This window comes from Canis lupus, chromosome X, assembly GCF_003254725.2.
Source record: "Canis lupus dingo isolate Sandy chromosome X, ASM325472v2, whole genome shotgun sequence".
Classification (NCBI taxonomy): Eukaryota; Metazoa; Chordata; class Mammalia; order Carnivora; family Canidae; genus Canis; species Canis lupus.
Window position 1 is genome coordinate 102,680,365 of NC_064281.1, and position 21,916 is coordinate 102,702,280.

At 44.6% G+C, this 21,916-nt stretch overlaps 1 protein-coding gene across 3 annotated transcripts in view; it reads left to right on the forward strand.

Moving 5' to 3' along the window:
- The window catches only part of ARHGAP36 (Rho GTPase activating protein 36), a 31,356-nt gene extending 14,461 nt beyond the window's left edge, over positions 1 to 16,895 (forward strand). Inside the window, exons 2-12 of one of the 3 annotated variants that reach the window (XM_025431608.3) lie at positions 9,092 to 9,250; positions 10,447 to 10,512; positions 11,029 to 11,264; positions 11,518 to 11,710; positions 11,921 to 11,976; positions 12,126 to 12,276; positions 12,732 to 12,880; positions 13,101 to 13,277; positions 13,535 to 13,632; positions 13,760 to 13,866; positions 15,649 to 16,895. In XM_025431608.3, the coding sequence (XP_025287393.1) occupies positions 9,092 to 9,250; positions 10,447 to 10,512; positions 11,029 to 11,264; positions 11,518 to 11,710; positions 11,921 to 11,976; positions 12,126 to 12,276; positions 12,732 to 12,880; positions 13,101 to 13,277; positions 13,535 to 13,632; positions 13,760 to 13,866; positions 15,649 to 15,806 (1,550 nt within the window). In that variant the 3' untranslated portion in view covers positions 15,807 to 16,895. Of the gene's footprint in view, positions 1 to 8,941; positions 9,251 to 9,988; positions 10,258 to 10,446; positions 10,513 to 11,028; positions 11,265 to 11,517; positions 11,711 to 11,920; positions 11,977 to 12,125; positions 12,277 to 12,731; positions 12,881 to 13,100; positions 13,278 to 13,534; positions 13,633 to 13,759; positions 13,867 to 15,648 lie in introns of those variants that run through there. The other 2 variants (XM_025431607.3, XM_035711319.2) reach the window with 2 other exon arrangements.
- Positions 16,896 to 21,916: the final 5,021 nt, after the last annotated feature.

Here is a 21,916-nt window from a genome sequence, read left to right on the forward strand (position 1 = left end):
AGTGGAGGACCCACGTGAGGGAGGGAGAGGAAGCCAGCGAGTGCTACACAAGTTCCAGATTTCCGCGTTCAATGCTCTAACCCCTAGCTCTCGCAAGCAAATTTTCATTTTTTGAGTTCCCGGCAGGGAGTGGGAGCTGAGAGGGGTCTTTGCGCGCCGCGGGGCTTTGTTGAACTTTGCAGCTTCTGCGCTCTCTCGAGCCACACAGGGGCGGGACGCCTGTGGCACACCCCAGCCCGAAGTCCGTGCTCGCAGCTTGGTGGCAGCCGGAGGCCCTGGACCAGCACCCCAGGCAGAGGGCGCAATGTCCGCGCCACGAGGGTTCTCATCCCTGCCGCCTCTTCCGCTGTCACCTAGCTGTGGTCAAGGGCAGCCAGCCTGAGCTGGGGCTCCAGGAGCGAGAGACAGGGAGATGTGCTTAGACCCTTGGCTCTCTGGCGCCCTTAGGCCCGCGGAGGGATGAAGGGCGCCTTTCTGTCCCAAATGCGGACATAGGCAGTGTGACCCCATGTCATGGAGTTGACAAAGTCCTGTGGAAGTATCAAAGACTCTGCAGACTTGAGAGCTGTGTTTCTGCCCTGCTCTTAGATAAACAAGCTGATAATAAAACACCCCAGTTGTGTTTTGGCTTGGAGATGCTCACCGACTTCCCCAAGGCCACTCAGCTGCTAAGTAACTTGGCTCCTGATTCTTGGTCTAGGTTTCTTTTGTTTTTGTTTTTGGTGGGTTTTTCCCCCTGCATCATAGCCAAGGTGGTGGTCTAATTTTGAAGAGGGGATAGATAGGTAGTTAGGCAGACATTGATATTTTTTTAAAAATGTGGTTATTTTAATGTAGTTCTAAAATACCATTCTTAGCATGACATCGACTGGGAAAACATCTCCCACAGCCCCAATTCTCTATGACAGCCACTCAGACAGGATTTTGAAAAAGAAAACTGGCAGCAAATTGGATGCCTGTTGGGGGGAAGAGACAATCAAAGGAGAAGAAAAGCAGGTGGGGGTGGGGAAACAAAGAAGGGAAAAGAGGAAGCTCTTACCACAGTTTCTGAGAACAACTTTATTCTAAAGGTTTCCTTCCTAGGGGTCTGTCCAAATAGTTTGGGGGAGTGTCTCCATTGGTCTTTTCTGTCTCATGTCCTCTCTGTAGAAGCCCCAGCTGTGGTCTGCAGGTACAAATGCTTGATGGCAGAGTCTCATTTCCCTCCTTCTCTGTTGTAGCGAATTCATTTTCTCTCTCTCTCTCTCTCTCTCTCTCTCTCTGTATGTCTAAAAATACATATGTGAGAGAGCTTGAGAATGTGTGTGTGTGCATGGATGTCTGTGAGAGCCAATGCATGTGTCTGAAAGGGAGTGTGTCTTAAAGGGGGGTGCTTAAGGTGACAGGGTTGTTGAGAAGATAGGAACAATGAATCAGAGTTTACTGAAAACCTACAGCTGAGTAAGGGTCTTCCTAGTGCTAGCAGACCTGAGAAAATAGTCGGTTCTTAGTATTTCTTAAAGGAAAAAAAGTAGAGGAGATGTATTTAAATTAGCGCAGAGAAGAATGATATTAGGCCCATGGGCCTTTCTTGACAGGCCTTCTGGCTTGTGACATTTGTGTGACCTCCAACTAGGCTGCAAGAGCCCAAGGGCAGAAACTGGGGCTTTCCACTCCATATGTCTCCCTACTTTCTTCCCCCATCTCTAACATGGATGGCTTGCACACTGTGCTGTGGAAGCCAAAGGGAGAGACTAAGTCCCTTTTGTGAGCCAGTTCCCTTTTGTCTACATTTCACAGCCTAGGTTAAAAGCCCATTCCTGCCCCCCTCCCCACAGTTAGTTACCTTGCATCTCAAGGTAAGACGCACTGAAAGACCCAGTGAAGAAACAGTTTAATGCATCCCCTCTAAAAAGTATGCTTCCAGCTGACTGGGGGTGAGTACCCATTTTTGCTTTCAAAGAACGGTGCAAGGGCCCTCTCCAGAGAGAGACACTATATGCCTCATTCCAGATAGTAACACTTCTGTTCAGTCTTTCTCTCAGATTTCACTTTCTGATATTTTGGTACAGCACTGTGCCCTTTGGGGGATTATTTCATTCTGCCCTGCCTTGTATTTAATCTTTACCACAATCACACCTAACAGGTATCATGATTCTTATTTTGTAAGGTGATGGAACTTGAGGCTCAGAAGTGTGAGATAATTTGCTACAGGTCACTTGGTTGGTGAGTGTGTGAGCTTACATGTGGCAGGGCTGAGATTTGAACCCAAGTTCCAGTCCGTATGTCAGGACTTTTTCAGGATGGCACACTGTCAGCTTGGGGCAGGCCAGGGTGAGGGATGTGGTGGGAGGAACACACAGGCCTTTTGATGCCTTTTTCCTCTATCTCCTCCTGTCTTCTATCTTTCATAATAGTCTTATTTTTCTGAGCCAGCTCTCTCTCTTATTATCATCTTATTTACCTATCATATCTATCAATTGATAAATCTATCTAATCTACCTCTATTCCCATTTCTAAAGAATAGTGTGTATAAATAAGACTTCAGAAATCCAGCTGCCTTCTTAGGAAAGAAGATAGTCACAATTCAGACTGTTCCAGTTCCGGACAGCAGGTGAACAACCAAGACATACCATGATTTGGTGGGAAAGGCAAAGGCCTGGCCTGAGGATAGATAGGGACAGCTGGTTCCCAGATCAGATCCTCCATGGCCTTTTTTGTGCAACTACAGGTAAGTCACAACCTCTCCCTAGCCCTAGTTTGTTGTTTTCTGTAAAACGGGGAAACATAATACCCAACCTCCCTCCTTCCCAGGCGTTGTTGTGAGAATAAAATAGCATGATTCATTTATCCATGAATCATGAATAGCTGTTTCTGTTTTAATTACAAGACATTTATGTTCTTTCAAAACCTTCAAAGTTTATAATCCTATGATTCACTTAAGGAACACTTATTGCACACCTATTGTGTGCTAGGACCCAGACATAATGAGCATATTGAAAGCTTTTGAGAAAAATGAGATGTATGAGACAAAGTAGACATTTAAAAACACGTTCCCTCCTATTGATGGAACATCTTAGTTTTTACTTTTTCTGCCATGGCATAATAAAAGCAACAACCTAAGGGGGAAAACAGATAAACTGTTACACAGCTTGCTGATGCCAATACTACTGTGCGCTCTGACACATCCTGCAGATAATAGTGAGAATATCTATAGCTCATTGTATTAGGTGTCACATCACCTCGTTTGCACTATCCTTTGGGATGTTTGTAGCATAAAGATTGCCTTTCACCATCCTGGGCTCCAGTTGTTTCTTTAGTCAATAACATTTAAAAAGGGCATCCTACATTCTATAGGATGAGGATTGTTCTTATTTTACAAAGAGATTGTAATTTGTGGTGGTTGTCTACCTTCAGATACGACCTCTTCTGGCTTATGGAATCAAACTTTGATTATGTGTCCATTCTTTTGATTTCAGTAGTTAGCTATGTGTTATTTGGCAGCTATTAAGAGTAAAGGTGTATGGGGCAGTGGAAAGAGCCCTAGGACTGAGAAGAACTGGGTTCTTTTCTAGATTCTGCTGTTAAGTTGCTGTGTGCCTTTGGGCAAACTTCTGTCCTTCTCTGAGCCTCAATTTTCTGAACTGTGGAACAAGGAAGCTTTGGACTAGGTGATGGCTAAGGTCTCTTCTCTCTCTGATCTTTTCTAATATACTAGGCAGTTCCTGAAACATTCTTTTTTCCTGAAGCCAGAACTTTTCTCAATATATTTTAACAACACTACCTCCAGTTTGTGAGTTTTGGCTATGGTGTGATAAGCTGACTCTACATATCGAAGAACACTGTCCCCAAATTTAATTATCTTGGGGTACAATTACTGCATAGGATAAAATGAGCCATTTTGTTCAACATGACTGCAGCCTTTGCCTAAATGCCGGTTACAGGATAACAACTTAGAGGCTAACTCAGTAATGCTCAGGGATAGGTGAGGTATTGTGCCAGCAGACCAAACTAGTGTCGAAATGTTTTCATCTAGAGACCTGTGTCTTTTTCCCATGTTGTGATATATTATTGGGGATGTCTTTATCCATTGTCGCTGCCTGTAGACATTTGAATAACCTAGACACAATGCTTGCTGGCCACTCACCCTCATCCACTATCAATGTCTCAAACTCCAAGGAGCTATCAGAGGCTTGGAGCAAAATTCTGATGGTGCCATAAAGTGCCTAGTTTATAAGGATTCAAATGATGGAATCAGTGCAGCCCCTACTTTTATTCTCATAGGTGGTTACTAGTAAGCACTCTGCTATCCCAAACTATTTGATGGGAGCAATGGAGTCCTCCAAATTGTGAGGACTGTGAATTTATGCCCAGATGAAAGCATTTCTGTCCTCACAATGTTGAAGCGGGTGACCTTTCTGACGTTAATTTGGTTAATTTGTTTTTCCATCTGTGCCATGCATTTCGGGAGGACGTGAGGAACAAGCTTGACGCCGCCACTTATGTGTATTTCCCCTTTTTGTATTGCTGGAGACTTGGTTTGGGTGTCCCTCTGCTCATTGTTCAAGCTCTCTCTTTCGACATCTGCTAATATCCTAGCCCCTTGACTGATCTAGATATAACTATGCTTTCTTTTGCCAGTGACAATGTAAAATTGGATGGTTCAAAAGAAAAACAAATTTTGAGACATATAGGCATTTTACTAACATGAATACTAGCATTTGAAAAATTAAGCTATATAGTTAGTTTTCCTAAATTTGTAAGATTTTTTTAAAGACTTGACCTGATGCCATTGGAGATTGAAGAAGAAAGATCTATTCCCAACAGTCTCCCAAGATCTCTTTACCTGATTTATTTATTTATTTATTTATTTATTTATTTATTTATTTATTTATTTATTTTTAAGATTTTATTTATCTATTCATGAGAGACACACACAGAGAGAGAGAGAGAGAGAGAGAGACAGACAGACACAGGCAGAGGGAGAAGCAGGCTCCATGCAGGGAGCCCGACGACGTGGGACTCAATCCCAGGTCTCCAGGACCACGCCCTGGGCCGAAGGCAGGCGCTAAACTGCTGAGCCACCGGGGCTGCCCTCTTTACCTGTTTTTTTTTTTTTTTAAACTTTTATTTATTTATGATAGGCACACAGTGAGAGAGAGAGAGGCAGAGACACAGGCAGAGGGAGAAGCAGGCTCCATGCACCGGGAGCCCGACGTGGGATTCGATCCCAGGTCTCCAGGACCGCGCCCTGGGCCAAAGGCAGGCGCCAAACCGCTGCGCCACCCAGGGATCCCTCTTTACCTGTTTTAATTTAATTCAAATTTAGCAGAGCTTGAACAGAGTAAGATGTTGTATGCATTGATACAAATTCTAATTTTATATAATTACTTTTGAAACATGATATTTTCTGGTAAACTCAGACCCTTTGCAAAGAACCTTCAAGATCAATGTGTTTATTAAAAACCAATGCTAAATATCACACATACATTATTCATTGAATTCTCACACAACTGCTGAAGTGGGTATTGCATCAATTCCCCATTTTATGGAGGAAGTCACTGAGGCTCAGGGAATTCAACTGATTTTCCTGAGGTCACACAGGTAACAAATGGTAAAGCTTGGCTTTGCACTTGGTTCTACCTAGCTGTAACTCCAGAGATATTTGTCTTAGGATATTATTTTTGCAAATGTCTTCAATTCTAGGCTGAAACTGATAGGTACTGCTTGATAGGTCCTGCTTTTCCCCTTCCTGCTTGTGTATTTTTTGGTGTTGTGGTCACTTCAGGCCAGCCCCATGCTGAAGGGGGAAGGGGAAGACACTTTGGGGCCAGAGGTCTCTTGGCACCTTGTTCCCCATGAGGAGCTTGGAAAACCAGGCCTAAAGACAAGTATTCAGATCTTACAAACCTGATACCTGCCTCTCTGTCTCGTGGTGGCATAGAAGTTGGCTTACTTGCCCCCCTACACACCTTTTCCATCTGCTTCCTGTTTGGGCACACTGGCCTCCCTAACTCTGCTCTGTCCTGTATTCTCCTGGTGCCTTGGGAGACTTGAAGGCAAGCAAGACAGTGTCAGTTTTACTGGTACAACTGCAGCATATGATTGCTCTTAAGTTTAGCCCTCTATCTTTGAGCAGGAGGCAATGACAAACGGTTTATTCTAAGGCCTTTGATTTCCTTCGTAATTGTAAGCATCGAGGCTGACTCATCTCTCAAAGGCTTCTCTCTCTCTTTCTCTCTCTCTCTCTCTTTTGGCTGGTGTTGTTTTGAGGTTTTCTTGTTTGTTCTTACCTTATTTTGGGGGAAGAGAGGGATCGATTTTCATCTTGATTTTGGGTAAAAGAACCAGCCTACTCTTTGGATGACCAGATCTGGGAAGCCTTGGAAGAAGAAGTAGCTGCAACTCCAAAACAGGTACATAAATGTCTGGATCGGGGCAAGGGGAAAGGGGAGGAAAGGGGGAAAGGGAGAGTAATGTCAGAAAAATTCAGCCAGAACTAGGCTGTGTGTGTCAGGATGAGACCCTGGACTAATAGGTTATGGACCTGCTATTGTGAATGGGGGCTTGCTAGAGACTTAGTCTAGGACTGAGGTGGGTGCTGTGCATAATCTTTGGTTAAAATGATCAGTCTTGTGGATGCAGTTTAGTAGTTGGGCTTAGGCATTCACCTTGGGTCCAGGGGATGGTGCTTTGCAGTCAAAATAGCTTTAAAAAAATCCATGTTAAGGATTTTCCTGCTAGCTCAGTTCTGAAGCCATAGAAAGACTCCTGGTCTTTTCTCATACTGCACCTTAGTTATCTGGCAAGAATTTATTACTGATATGCATGACTTTGGCCATCAAGGAAAGTAGGCAAAGAAAATTTTGGAAACAAAAGAGGGGTGGGATTTTTGTGGGTCTGTGGGTTTGCTTGTGTTTGTTTTTGGACAGAGCTCATGTATTAGATTATTGAATAATAAACTCCTACTTACTTTTCCTTTGTCAAAGCCATATATGTACCTGATCTTTGGGATTTAAGCTCCCTCCCCCCACTCAACTATAATATATAGAATGTTACCATAAAACTCCATGGAAAAGGGGAGCTCAGAAAAAAAATGACATGTGACCATTTCCCTTCTTATCAAAAGGTTTAGTTCCCCAAATTATCTTCTCTGTCAAGAACCAGCATCCACTCACTCACTCACTCCAAACCATAACCTTTGGAGCTGTCCTAAATTCTTTCCTTTTTATCACAATTCCTCTGAGTTCCATCAGTTCTACCCATAAAATCCATTTCCTGCCCCAGCCCCAGTGACAATGGCTAGTATCAGCATCTCGTTGCCTCTTGGCTCATCTACCTGCTTCAGACTCTACCCAAACCCGGGTTTTCACTGCTTCCTGTGCTTTTTCCAACTGCAGCTCTGACTCTGTCACTCTCTATTGAAAACCCTGCAGTAGTTGTCTACTGCCTTCAGGAGAAGGTCCAGCTCCATAACATGGCTTACAGGGCCATCCCTGAGCTCATCCCTGCCTATGCAGATTTATCTCCTTCCATCCCCTTTGGACAGTTTTAAGAATATAACAACCTCTTTCCCATCTCTCTGCCTTTGCACAAGCTGTTCTCTCTCTGGACATCCATTTCTCCACACCCCTTGCCCCCAGGGCTGACTTAGATGTTCTGCTCTCACAGTACTTTGTTTATGTCTTGGCCATTGACTTATCACAAGGTTTTGTAAATTGTTGCTGCCTTGCGTATTTCCTTCACTTCGCTGTTAGATCCTTTATGAAAAGAGTAGCATTATCTTGCTCATATTTGAATCTTTAGTATCTGGCACAAAGTAGGCAGTTCATATCGATTTTTTAAAAAATGAATGAAAGAGCAAATGAGTAACAGAGGCCAGGATGTGCAGGAAAGAATACTGCATGGGGTCCAGAGAGATCCCCACTGGGGGATCCTATGAAGCCCCAGAGGAGCCTGAGATAGGTACCATGGAGAAGGGACATATAGAACAGGTTTGCCAATACACTAAGACTTCACTCTGATCACCAATCCTGTGTAGGGAGTCTCATTAGAAATGGCCTGGACATGATGTTTGTTTGTTTTGGTACAAATTGATGTTCTGTTCATGAAAAAAATATAATCAAGTTGTACAATTTTTGATAAATAGAGAAAAGGCATAAGGCAAATAAAATCCTACCACTTAATACAGATGCTGTTTGTATTGGGGTGCATTTCTTTTATTTTTGTGCATATTTTCCTTCACATGGTTGTAATCATGATTAATACAATTCTATATTTTGTATTTGCTATTTAAAAGCTCTTTGTAAACATCAGTTTAATGATTACATAATTTTCCAGACTGTGGTCATTCCATAATTTATATAACTAGTCTTGTTGCTGGGCTAGCTTTTTTCCTTAAATGCTTTCCTGTTATGGCTTATGTACATATAGTTTTTCCTGTCTGAAGGAAGATTTCATTAGGATAGATTCCTAGAAGGGAATTACTGGGTCAAAGGGCCTGGGGATGATATTTGGCTCCATACTTATGTGTCCAGTTTGCTTTCTGGAAGAGCTGTACAAATTTTCAGTGCTCCTAACCTAGATGGATGTGCCCATTTCATTCAACCTGGACAGCATAGAGTAGTATCATTAAAAAATAAAAATGAACTCCATCAATGTCCTAGTTAATTGATGGACAATATTACCTTATTCTTGTCTCAGTGTACATTTCAAAATTATGAGTAAGGTTGGTTGGTTTTCTTTTAATCCTTTTTCCTTCTTTTTTCTTTTTTTTTTTTTATTCCCCTTTTTTCCTTTTGCCTAATTGGGCTTTCTGTTTTCTGGACTGTCGGTTCAGGGCTGATTTTTTTTAAGTTCTTTTTTTTTTTTTTAAATAAGCAACCAGAGGCAGCTCTGCTTGAGGGTGAAGCCGCCTCCCAGTTTTCCCTCCCCCTTTGCCACCCTCCCCCCCATAGCTCCTTCCACCAGGTCCAGTGACAATTGGATGATGCAGCCTTGATAATCATCGATTCCAGAATGGGTGGCTGCATTCCTTTTCTGAAGGCAGCAAGGACACTGTGCCCCAGAATCATGCCCCCTTTGCTGTTATTGTCCGCCTTTATTTTTTTAGTAAACGTCCTGGGAGGAGCCCCAGGACACAATCCGGACCGCAGGACGAAGATGATATCGATACACAGTCTGTCGGAGCTGGAGCGTCTGAAGCTGCAAGAGACTGCTTACCACGAACTCGTGGCCAGACATTTCCTCTCTGAATTCAAACCTAACAGAGGTGAGCTGGCCCGGAACGTGGCGTCCCCTCCTTCGGGCGAGCGGACCCCGGGCAGGACGGGCCGAGTCGGGGGTCCAGGAGGGTAGGAGAGGCTCCCTCTCAGGTCCCTTGGTGCCGGGACAACTGAGGAAGCGGGAGTTGAAGGGTATTTGCTGAATGTGGGGGAGGTCGAGATTAGTTGAGTTGGGTCAAAACCTGGGGGCTGGAGGGGCGGTCAGACAGACAGGCGAATGGCAGGGACAGACAGGTGGACAGAGGGCAGGTGAAGAGACAGACGCACCAGGTGCGGTGCGCGAACAAGTCAGTGCGAGAGGGACACTCCGAGAAAGGACCGGGACGCACAGAGACGGCATGCTCAAGAGATGGCGAGTCCAGGGAGATAGCGAGACAGTTGGGAGAGACACACGCCAATCCCGGCACAGAGCGGGAGGGCGGTGCGGGCTCTGGAGCGGGAGCGGGAGCGTTGGCGGGAGGTGCGCTGCGAGCGCTGCCCACCTCAGCCAGCTGCGGGTGAGCGGGCTGTACGGAACCCTGGATGGGGTCTGAGAGTGCGGGGACCGGGAGTGCGAGCGGACTCGGCCGCCCAGGGGGAGGTGGGAAGGAGGGGGCGCACGGGCCGAGGGGCCCCCCTGCGGCAGTGAGAAGTGTGGGGGCGGCGGGCTCGCCAGGCGCATTCAGAGGGCGTGGCCTGAGGTAGCCACGCGAGGGTCGTGGAGACCTGGCTGCCGGGGGTCTGAGCGCCAGGACAGTACGAGTCGCCGCTTCTCGGACTGCGGCGCTGGGAGCGGACGGCAGCCCAGGCGCGAGCGCATCCATAGGAACTTGGCGACCCCTACTTGCCGCCGCAGGCGGAGCCCCTCCCCTAGCCTGTTGCACTGTCCGGGAGCCATGGAGCCAGCAATTGATGCTTGAAGCCTTGAGTGGAATTACTACCCTGCTTGACACGGTGTGCGGTGCTCACGCCGCGCCTCCGATCATCTGATCTGGTTAAATTCTTCGAGTCTCAGGTGTGGTAGATAGGCTTGGTCCCGTTGTCAAACGGGGAAACTGAGGCTGGGAGCAAACACAACACTTTCAGCATCCTGGACTGAGTTGTTTGCTATACCCCTCCCTGTGGATCAATACGTTGAGATGTTTTCGACATTGATTAAATCCAATTTGTGTGAGTGCGCGTGTCTTTTTTTCTCTTCCCATAGCTCTACATATTGACCGTCCAAACACCTTTGAGAAGTGGTTCCTGATTCTGAGAGGACAGCAGAGGGGTGAGGGGCTCTATTACTTTTGGTAGGAAATAAATGGAACGCTGCCCACTCCCCCCCCGCCATTGTGTCCCTGGTTACTGGAGGCTGGGCGATGCCCACTGATTTTGGGGTCACTCCCCCTCCCAACACCGTAGGGGATGATTTCAGGAAATGGCCCACTGGCTACAGGCACAGGGCGGTCCCAACTGATCTGCCTAAGCCTTCCCAGTGCATCCACCTCAGACGGATCGCCCAGAAGAAACTGCCCTCACTGCTTCAAGGCTGTCATCCCCTGGCAGGACTTAAGGCAGGGACCTTGAGCTCCATCGGGGTAGTTTGAGTGGAGAGGAGTCTTTTCGCCAAACCACTGCAGGGTCTTTTTTGGCTCACTCCCCGGGAAGGGGCGCTGCGGGTCTGGAGGGGTGGGGTTGGCTGCCAGCGGCTGCTGAGAGGTGTGCCACAGCCCCTGCAGTTCCTCCTGATTTAAGCGCTGCGGAGCGTTGACGTTTCTCATTCTTTCTCTCCCTGGCTCCCCAGCTGTATCACTCAAGACATTTGGCATTCGTCTGGAAGAGGTGCTGGTGAATGAGCTTACCCGCCGCAAGCATCTTGAACTAATAGCCGCGATGGAGATTGAAGAATCCACCGGTCAGGCTGCAGGCCGTCGTCGGGGAAACGTGGTGCAAAGGATGTTTGGCCGCATCAGGCGCTTTTTCAGTCGTAGACGGGATGAGCCCTCCTTGCCCCGGGAGTTTACTCGCCGTGGACGTCGAGTGAGTTAAACACTCCAGGGTTCAGGCAGTGACCCTTCCTGAGGCATCCAGGAATGTGGGTGAATGGGATGGGAGGGTCAAGGCCTGTGTCCTCAGAGGGAGGGGGAGCTGAACGGAACATATTGGAGGGGTGTAACTGGCTTGCCACAGAGAGAATGTCTCCTATTATTAATGTGACCGAATCCTCAGGAAGGTCCAAAGGGACACTCCAGCCCCCGCGCCCATTTTTAAGACACTCTGGGTTTCTCTACAGGGTGCAGTATCTGTGGACAGCCTGGCTGAACTGGAGGATGGGGCCCTGCTGCTGCAGACCCTGCAACTTTCCAAGATTTCCTTTCCAATTGGCCAGCGACTTCTGGGATCCAAAAGGAAAATGAGCCTCAATCCGATTGCTAAACAAATACCCCAGGTTGTTGAGGCTTGCTGCAGCTTCATTGAAAAACATGGTAAGGGGACCGAAAAAAAAATGATGGTTAAATCAAGGTAGGAGGCAATTAAAGGGGAAGAATGGTGTTCTAGAAATGGGGAGAGAAATGGGTTTGAGGATGGGAACCTTCCCCTGCCACCAGTTGGGGTTGGGATTCAGCTGGGGAGAATGGAAATGCCAGGGAGAGGGGGACCAGATATACTTAGCATCCCCTGTTTTTTTCTTTCAGGCTTAAGCACAGTGGGGATTTTCACTCTGGAATACTCGGAGGAGAGAGTGCGGGAGGTAAATTGGTTATGTTTATACTTCTGTTCCTTGAGTGAGGAAAAGCAGGTGTGTGGGTGTGTGTGTGGGGGGTGGGGGTGTGTTCATGTCTGGTGGAGGCCTGAGGTGGGCAGGGCAGAGGGTCCATGTATTCTCTCTCTTCTTTCTAGCTCCGTGAAGAATTTGATCAAGGTCTGGATGTAGTGCTGGATGACACTCAGAATGTGCATGATGTGGCTGCACTCCTCAAGGAGTTTTTCCGTGACATGAAGGACTCGCTGCTGCCAGATGATCTGTACATGTCCTTCCTTTTGACAGCAAGTGAGTGTTCTGCTCTCCTTTCTTAGGCAAGGAAAGGAAGTAGTAGGGGGGATATAGGGGTATCAGGACAGAGCTCTGGCTGCAGGACCCCAAGGAACTAAAACAGAAGAAACATCAGAAGATGAAAACACATATCCAGATTACTTTCTCTGTATCTCTTAATATTCCATCATAAATCTATTGTTTGGAAATTTCTCTAGAGTTTCTTGAAGCTGCGCGTGTCCTCTTAGGGCAAAGAAGAACCTAGGTTCTATAGAAGGGGTCTGGTTTTGATGGGAGCACTTTCTTACTTTTAGAGTTCCTGAGTTCAAATGCTTTGGGAATAGGCAAAGACAAGATGCCTGGGTACTTTCTCCATAGATTTCCTCAGTTTTCTAGCATAATCACATCTCTCTTGGTATCTGGCTGCTGCCAAGGCTAGCCCCCTGAGCCAGCCCCTATTTTCCTTCTTCTAGCTCTAAAGCCGCAGGATCAGCTTTCTGCACTGCAACTGCTGGTTTACCTGATGCCACCCTGCCATAGTGACACCCTGGAGCGTCTGCTGAAGGCCCTGCATAAAATTACTGAGAACTGCGAGGACTCCATTGGCATTGATGGACAGTTGGTAATAACAACAACAACAACAACAACAACAAAAACCCCAACTCTGGAAAAGGGCAATGAGAGAGTAGTAGGGGACATTGTGGGAATATATGAGAGAGAGAGAGAGACAGAGACAGAGACACACAGTGGGAGAGGGAAATAAGAACAAAATGAAACATTTATATTGGTGTTATTTCCATCAGCACCTCAGAGGCAATCACTTTCTGCTTTCCTTTTCATAGGTTTCAGGCAACCGTATGACTTCCACCAATTTGGCTCTGGTGTTTGGATCTGCTCTCCTGAAGAAAGGGAGATTTGCCAAGAGGGAGTCCAGGAAGACAAGACTGGGGATTGACCATTATGTTGCTTCTGTCAATGTGGTCCGTGCCATGATTGATAACTGGGATATCCTCTTCCAGGTAAATGGAACTTCTGGGCAAATTTATTTCACAGCTATCTCTCTCCTACTCTCAAGGCAAGGGAGAGTTGTACATATATCCCTGAGGGTAGCCAAAGAAGGTAGCCACCAAATCTCCCAGAAATTCCTCCTACATTAGCTGGTCATGGTGCTTTCAGTCCTGATAAGGATGAGTGTAAATTTAAAAATGCCATGCAAAAAAATAAAAAAATAAAAATGTCATGTAATAAAGGCTAACATTGCTCATTTTACTCTCAGGTGCCTCCCCATATTCAGAAGCAGGTTGCTAAGCGTGTATGGAAATCCAGTCCTGAAGCCCTGGACTTTATCAGACGCAGGAATTTGAGGAAGATCCAGTGAGTGTTTTCTTGGTTTGTTTAAGCTTAGCCTGGTGCAGAATTTCCTTCTAATCCCAGACCACCATCATGTTAGACAAACTAAGGATAAAAACTGACTCGCTTTTTCAAATTCATTCCCATCCAGGAGTGCACGCATAAAGATGGAAGAGGATGCTTTACTTTCTGATCCAGTGGAAAATTCTGCTGAAGCCCAGGCAGCTGTCCTTGGTCAGAGCAAGCCCTTTGATGAAGGTCAGTTCCCTGCTGGAGGTCAGGCCCTTGCTGGAGATCAGGCCCTTGCTGAAGGTCAATCCTTTGGTGAAGGCCAGGTCCTTGCTGAAGATGAGTCCCTTGAGGAAGTTGAGTCCTCTGAGGAAGATGTGTCAGTCCACGAAGAGCTAGTATATGAGTATCTCAATCAAGGAGTAGTCTTTGGGGAAGTTCAAGGTCTTGAGATCCCAAATGACCTTGAGATTCAAGGCCCACATTTCAAAGGCATCCCAGAGCTTGATGAAGAAGATGAAGATGATGACGACGACAATGATGATACCCTGATTTTTGATGATCTTCCTCCCCTTGAAGGTATTCTAGACCCTGATAATGAAGCTCCTGAACTCATTGAAATCCCAGACTTTGAAGAAATACCATATTTTGATATGGTCCCAGACCCTGAAGGAGCCCCCAATGTGCAAGAAATCCCAAATCCTGGAGAAAACCCAAATCCTGACCCTAAAGAAGGACCAGACTGTGAAGACAACCAAAATCTTGACCTTGCAGAAATTTCCTATCTCCATGTAATCCCAACCAATGAAGAAGCCCCAGACACCCATGAAATCCCAGACCATGTAGATGCTTCAGGTAATGATGAAAACCCAGGTTTTGAAGAAGATCCTAATCTTGAAGAGGTCCCAGCTCTTGATGAAATCCCAAATGATGATGAATCCTTAAATGCTGATGCAATTCCAGATCAGGAAGAAACTCCAGAAATCAATGGAATTGCTGGCTCTGAAGAAGACTCCATCCCTGAGGAGGTCCCAGTTCTCTATGTGGTAACAAGCCCTAAAGATGTGACTGAGATTGATGAAATTCAAGACCAAGAAGAATCTTCAGCTATGAGTGGAATCCCAAACGATGAAGAAGCCTCAGATGCTGAAGAAATCCCAGGGCACAAAGAAGCTTCTGATGTCAGTGGAATCCAAGACTCTAAAGAAAACCCCAGTCTTGAAAACAACTCAGTTTTTAATGTGGTTCCAGAGCCTGGAGATGCTAAAGTCCACAGTGAAATTCCCAGTTCTCAAAAAGACCAAGCCAACACTTTTGAAGAGGATGAAGTTACCAATTTGGCTCCAGAGCCTGAAGAGGTCTCCATTCTCAACACAATTCCAGACCCTCAGCCAGACCTGGCTGTCAGTCTTGAAGAAATCATGAATATGGAAGTTGTCCCAATGCCTAAGGATCTTGACTCTAAAGAAGCTTGGCATCCCAAGGCAATCCAGTTCCATACAGAAGATGCAGATGTTACATTTCCTGTAGATACCACCCTCCTTAAAAACAAATCTTGGCCTGGCCAAGTCATGGACCATAAGTCCTCCCCAGAGTCATTGATGACCGACACCTGCTTTCTCCCCTCCATGAAGTGCTGTAAGCTTCCAGCTCCAGCTTTGTTACTCATTTGCTTAGTGAAATTAGTCAGGCTGGTTGTAGGGTGGTGGTGGTTATTAGGAGGCCTCCCTCTTCCCCACCTTCCTGGTGGTATTGTCCTTTTGCTCTGAGCACGGGGTATCTGTCTCACTCTTTCTGTTCTCTAACTCAGCCCTATCCCCACCACCTTCCACAGTGGGCCTAGATTTAGAGATCTATGTTCTACTGTTAGGCCGCAGTCTTCTTAACATGTCAAATGGGGATAGTCATTCCTATCCTAGCTTCTTGCCTCATATTGCATTTGAAGGGCAAAATTAGGTCTTAGTCCCTTGGGTGCTATGCAAAGTATGAAGTCTAGAAATATAAGGAGTTAACATTGTTGCTATTTTCCAGGTTCCTCTGAGGAGCCAGCTGTGCCTCCCGGCACTGCCCGTTCCCATGACGATGAGGAAGGAGCGGGTAACCCTCCCATTCTGGAGCAAGACCGCCCATTGCTCCGTGTGCCCCGGGAGAAGGAGGCCAAAACTGGCATCGGCTACTTCTTTCCTTAGATGTTTTTCCTTCTATAAGGTGCCGGACAGGGGAAAAGGGTGGGGGTAGACCTGGGATGTCACAGGAAACATTGAGGAGACTGTTGAAGGTAAAGATCTGAGGGTAAGAAGGATTTCCACCTGATGCTCGGGTCAGGCTGAGAATTCCAAACACACAGCCAGCCCCTTCACTGGGGATGTTTGGTTCCTTTAGCTAGTAAAAGCAGAGATGTTTCTGTGTCATGCCCAGGCTCCCTGGTGCTACCTTGCCTTTCTCTTTTACCCCTGATCTTGGCTTTCCCACACTGCAGCCCTTCAATTAATTGATGTGACATTTGTGGTAACACCTTGTCCCAGAGAAGCTCACAAATCTCGAGGTGCTTTCCCTCACCCCAAAAGGGAATTGCATGTTTTTCCTGACTTTCCTTCCTTCCTCCCGAGAGCTCAATTGGAAAGGCCCTCAAGACGCATGCTAGGACGTTAGGTCAGCCTACTGACAGCTGACAAACAATTAATGCTAAACCATGTCACACCAACTCATAGCCGTGTCCCCGCAGCAACTCCACCACCTCAGGATTTTCTCCCCTCCAAATTATTTAGACCAATGGCTCATCCAACAGCCACTCCCAAAATTCTGTGCAGTTTTGCTCAGGTCATGCTAACAGGGAAACCTCAAATATAAGCCTAACTAGCCTTCTGGGATCAAAAGTTAGAGGAAAAATCTGATTTTATTACCTAGATCTGTTTTACAGACAGCTGGATTTCACACCCTGTTGTCAGCAAAACAGCTAGTTAGGTAGAAACACATAGTTCCAAGTAGTTAAAGTCACCTGATTAAAATGTTCTTACCTATCGTCTCTGTAGTTCCTCTATGCAGGACGGTACAAATTTGCGGGACATGCTCTGGTAACACACAGATATGGGTTATGTATGACATCCAAAATTATAGCTGATATTGATGGGTAACAACTGCTAAGGTCCACAGAATGAAGAATGTATTGTATTGAGGGATAGAAATTGATCACACAATGGGTAACAACCACAGAGCTCGAAGATTTGTGATTGTTAAAACTTCTCTGGCACTTAATCATTAATAAACATCTGTATTGTGACAGCATATTCATGGCTTACCGTGTGTGTGTGTGTGTGTGTGTGTGTGTGTGTGTGTTTTAATTTGAAAATTGTGCTGATGAGTTGGGAAACTGATTGGAGCTGAAGGGGAAAGAGAGGGAAGAGGAATAAAGGAGAGAGGGTGACATGGATTAAAGGGATGAAAAGGAATGGAATAAAGCAGAGGGGGGAAAAGCAGAGGGGACATGTGGAATAAAGAGGAAGGGTTATGGGGAATAATGGGGAGACATGACATGAATAAAGGGGAGGGAATAATGAATAAAGGAGAAGAATGATGTGGAATAAAGAAGTGGAGGTAATAGGGACAAAAGGGGAGGAGTGATGGGGAATAGAGGAAGAGGTGATGGGGGAAGTGGAAGGGTGATATGGGATAAAGGGATGGATATGATGAGGACAAAAGGGAAGTTATGGGGGATAAAAAACAGGGGTGATGAATAAGTGGGAGGGGTGGGTGACATGGAATAAAGAGGAAGAGGGTGATGAGGTGTAAAAATAAAATGGAAGATGGGAAGACCTGTAGTTGAATAAAGAGAATGGAAGAGTTAAAGTAGAATAAATGGCATAAAGGGAGGGGTGGTGGGAAATAAAGGAGAGGAGGTGATGAGGTATGAAGGGGAAGGGTAATGTGTGATAAAGGGGTGGAAGTGATGGGGAAAAAGGGGGTTTATGGTGAATAAAAAGCAGGGGTGGTGGGGAATAAGGCAGTGATGGGGAATAAAGGGGAGGGTGGTTGACATTCAATAAAGAGGGGGCATGAGATAAAGAGGAAGAGGGTGATGAGTTAAAAGGAGTAAAATGGAAGACAAGGGAAGAGGCTTGATTAAATACAGAGAAAGGAAGAGTTAGAATAAATGGGATAAAAAGGAGAGATAATGGGAAATAAGGGGGCAGAGCTGATGGAGTATGGAGGGGTAGGGTGTTGTGGGATAAAGGGGAGGAGGTGATGTGGGATAATGGGGTGAATGTTTGGGGACAAAAGGGGGTATGGGGAATAAAAAGGGGTGATGGGGAATAAAGAGGTGGTGATGGGTAATAAACAGAGATGTGGGGGACATGGAATAAATGGGGGACATGAGATAAAAGGGAAGGATAATGGGGAATATAGGGGAGGATGGATATGGGATAAAAGGGAGGGTTGGTGGGGAATGAGGAAGAGAAAGTGATGGAATATAAAGGGGAAAGTGTTGTGAGATGAAAGGTTGGAGGTGATGGGGACAAAAGGTGGTTTATGGGGTATAAAAAGCAAGACTGATGGGGAATAAAGAGGCAGAGGTTATGGGCTGGGGACATGGAATAAAGAGGAGGGATATGGGATAAAGAGGAAGAGGGAGTAAAAAGGAGTAAAATGGAAGATGGAAAAGGCTGTGATTGAATAAAGAGAATGGAACAAAGTAGAATAAATGGTTGAGGAGGGACAAAGGGGAAGTAAGAAAGAATGAAGCTTAAGAGGAGGGCCTCCAATGGGGAAAGGAGGGGAATAAAAGGAGAGATCGCTAGATGGTCTCAATTCCCCACTTAAACTAGTGAAAAATGAAAACTTGAAAGCATCTGAAAAATCTATGATTTTTAGGGGTAAGAGAATAACATGTAGCTGTTTGATTGATGACACTTCCAACCTTAAGACTTCATGACATGCTTGGAAATTTCCCGTATCGAGGACAGGGCCTCAGAAGGTGAAATGTTGTGTATTATTTATTTTTGCACACTTTGCTTTAGGGTATTTCCTCACATCGAGTTTTACAGAGAGCAGAAATGTAATATCGGGTCCCTCTTATAATAATTATAATCATTATTTTTTATTTTTTAAAATTATAATCATTATTATAATGATAGTTGACACATATTGAGTTTTTCCAAAGTGTCTGCCACTGGATTTGAAGCTTTACATGCATTATTTTTTTTAATATTCACAACTCTATGAGATACATGTTACTGTAATCCTCATTTTTTTTCCTTGAAAAAAATGAAATACAGAGAGGTCAAATAATCTGCCCAAATGACATATCTGGTAAGTGGAAAACAGCCAGTCTCCAAAGCTGGAGGTTTAACCACTAGATCGTGCTAGACCATCCATTTTAGAATTCTTCCTCTAGACAAGAAGATGCATGGTGATATCTTTGGGAAGTTTTTTGGATGGGATTTGCACTTTCAACAAGAGGGTTTCATGTTCCTTCCTCATAGGTCTTTTCTGTGTAGATAGGACAATGTGTTAGACACCTGCTATCTCAGGTGGACCCTAGAGGTTGCATCTAGGGCCCATAGATATTAAAGCCAGTGGGAAATGTAGAGGTCATCCATTCCAACTCTTACCTTATATAAGTGGTCACACAAGGGCTTCTATTGGGAAACAACATGTTTGAGGTCAGAGATCTGGATTAATACTCAGACAAACCTTCTGACTGCCATTCCCAAAACTTTACAGGACCAAAATAGTAAAATGTGTCCCCAGAAGAGTTTGCCTGTGCTTTCCCCACTCAGTTTAAAAAACCACACACAAGCCAGATAATAAGCAGGAAAGTAGATTGTTTCAAAACAATCCTTTTACTTCCTGGCCTTCCCTGAAACCAGGTCCCCCTCCCCCAAATTATTGTTTTCCTTATGTTCCTCCTCAATGCTGACTGCTAACCAGGAAGTTTGAGCTGAAGGTGGTGAGTAGATGTGGGCATTAGCCTCACTCTTCCCCAATACTCCAAATGCTTTCCTTACCCTAGGTGGACCTCAACAATATCTGCATGGAAGACCCATCCCACACACCCTTACTTCACCACCCTGTCCTTTCAATTCTTAGTACTTCAAGCTACTTGGCACCACTGGGAATGACTGGACTTCTGAAGACTCAACTCCACTGTGACTGGAATCTCCTAACAGTGGCTAGGACATACATGATCTACTATTTAGCTTCATTGAGATAGCCAGTAGCTCAAGCCCTTCCTTTCCTCTTTATTTCTGTTCTTATCCAGCCAGATGCCAAGGAATATTGATTTTGAACTGACCACATCTTCAACCTATTTCCCTCCAAATACCACATCTGTGCTAGTTATTTTCAGGTTTGAGATCCTCTGTAAATCTGATCTCTGCAATCAAATAATGGCTCATGTGAGAGAAAGGAGTAGCACTCCACACATTGATGTATCTAGTAGGTAGAATTTCCAACCTGAGATGGTTCTTCAGGCCACTCAGCAATCCTTTCACATGCCCCAGGTCATCTCCTTCTCTAATTCTCCGCTCATTTATATTCCATTTCTACCTCATTCCCATCAAATAACAGCCCTTTGAGTCTAACTCACCTCAAATACATCCTTTCTTCTGCTTTATTCTGGTTTTATTTTCTCTTCTTCTCTTGAGTCTTTAGGTAGGAACTTACATGACTGTCTTCTCTTTTCTAATGTAAGCCTCAGTACTTTCACAGGGTACCACAAGTGTTGATATGTTGTATTTTCATTCTGCTCAATATATTTTTATTTCCCTTGAGACTTCCTCTTTGACCCATGGATTATTTAGAAGGTTAGTTTCATTTCCAAGTTTTGAAAGTTTTCTGTTATCTTTCTGCTGTTGATTTGTACTGCTGTCTGGCTCACCTGTTGTAGGTGGGACTTGAGCACCTAGATCTAGAGGAACAATGAGCCTACCTGGACCACCTTGTGTTGCTAAAATGAAGCTGGAATTCAGGAAATGGCAGGCCTGGGTCACTTTTTTCTGTTGGGTGAGAGGTCATAGGATGTCTTGATATTGTGCTGTTTCTCCAGTCCTGGGATTTCAAGTCAGTGCATCTTCCTCTTTCATCTTTCAGAATTCTCTTTTGGTTTGCTCTGCAGTTATTTCCAGGGTTTATAGTTGTATTTAGTAGGGAGGAGCTTGAGCAAAAAAGATCTATGTGATCTTATCCTGAGTACAAGTCTCCTGGATATTTAAAAAAAATTATTTAGATATAATTTCCATATTATAGAATTCATAATTTAGAGTTTACAATTCAATATTTTTAATTGTATTCACAGAGTTGTGCAACCATTGCCATAGCCTAATTTAATCCTATATTCACCACTCCAAAAAGCAACCATATACCAATTAACAGTCACTATCCTTCCCTTCCCCAAGCTTAGGCAACCACTAAATTACTTTCTATCTCTGCAGGTTTTTCTATTCTAGACATTTCATGGAAATGGAGTCATAGAATGTGTGATATATTGTGAGTGGCTTCTTTCATGTAGCATATCATTTTCAAGTTTCATCTATATGATAACATGCATCAGTACTTCATTCCTTTTTAATACCAAATAACATTTTATTATATGGATGTACCATATTTAACTTGCATGTACTTACTCAATAATTATACTGAGCATTTTTCATACTTTACCTCATCCTTTGGTTATGTATCTGTCCAAATCTTCTGCCTCGCTTTAGCTCAGATTTTTGAGACAGCTGAAAGTTCTTTATACATTCTGGATTATTATTTTTTCCAGTCTGTGACTTGTCTTTCATTCTCTTAACAGAATCTTTCAAAGAGCAGAAGTTTTTTTTTTTTTTTTTTTTAACAAAGTTCTGATCATAATGTCAAAAAATCTTAGGATCTTACTTTTAGTGTCCTTTGTAAGAATTTTTGACTGTCCCCAAATCACTAAGCATTTCTCCCAAAGTCTACATTACAGTGAGAAGATGAGGAGCCTTGGGCACAAAACTTAAGGAGGATCTCACTTGCAAAGTTGTGCAGGTCCCTGAGAGCAAAGAGGTCCTTCAATTTTGCATCCCAGGCCCCCTACTGTTTTCTGGTATGTTTATTCCAGAAGTTTTCTAGTTTTATTCATCCAATCATCAGTTGAAAGCCACGTGAGTTGTTTCCCCTTTTTCTTATCATAAATAATGCTGCTATAAAACTTATGTACAAGTTTTTGTGTGAAGATACAGTTTTATTTCTTAGGTACTGTACCTAGGAATGGAGTTTCTGGGTCATATGGCAACTCCACTTTTAACATTTTTGAGAAAGTGCCAGGTTTTTTTTT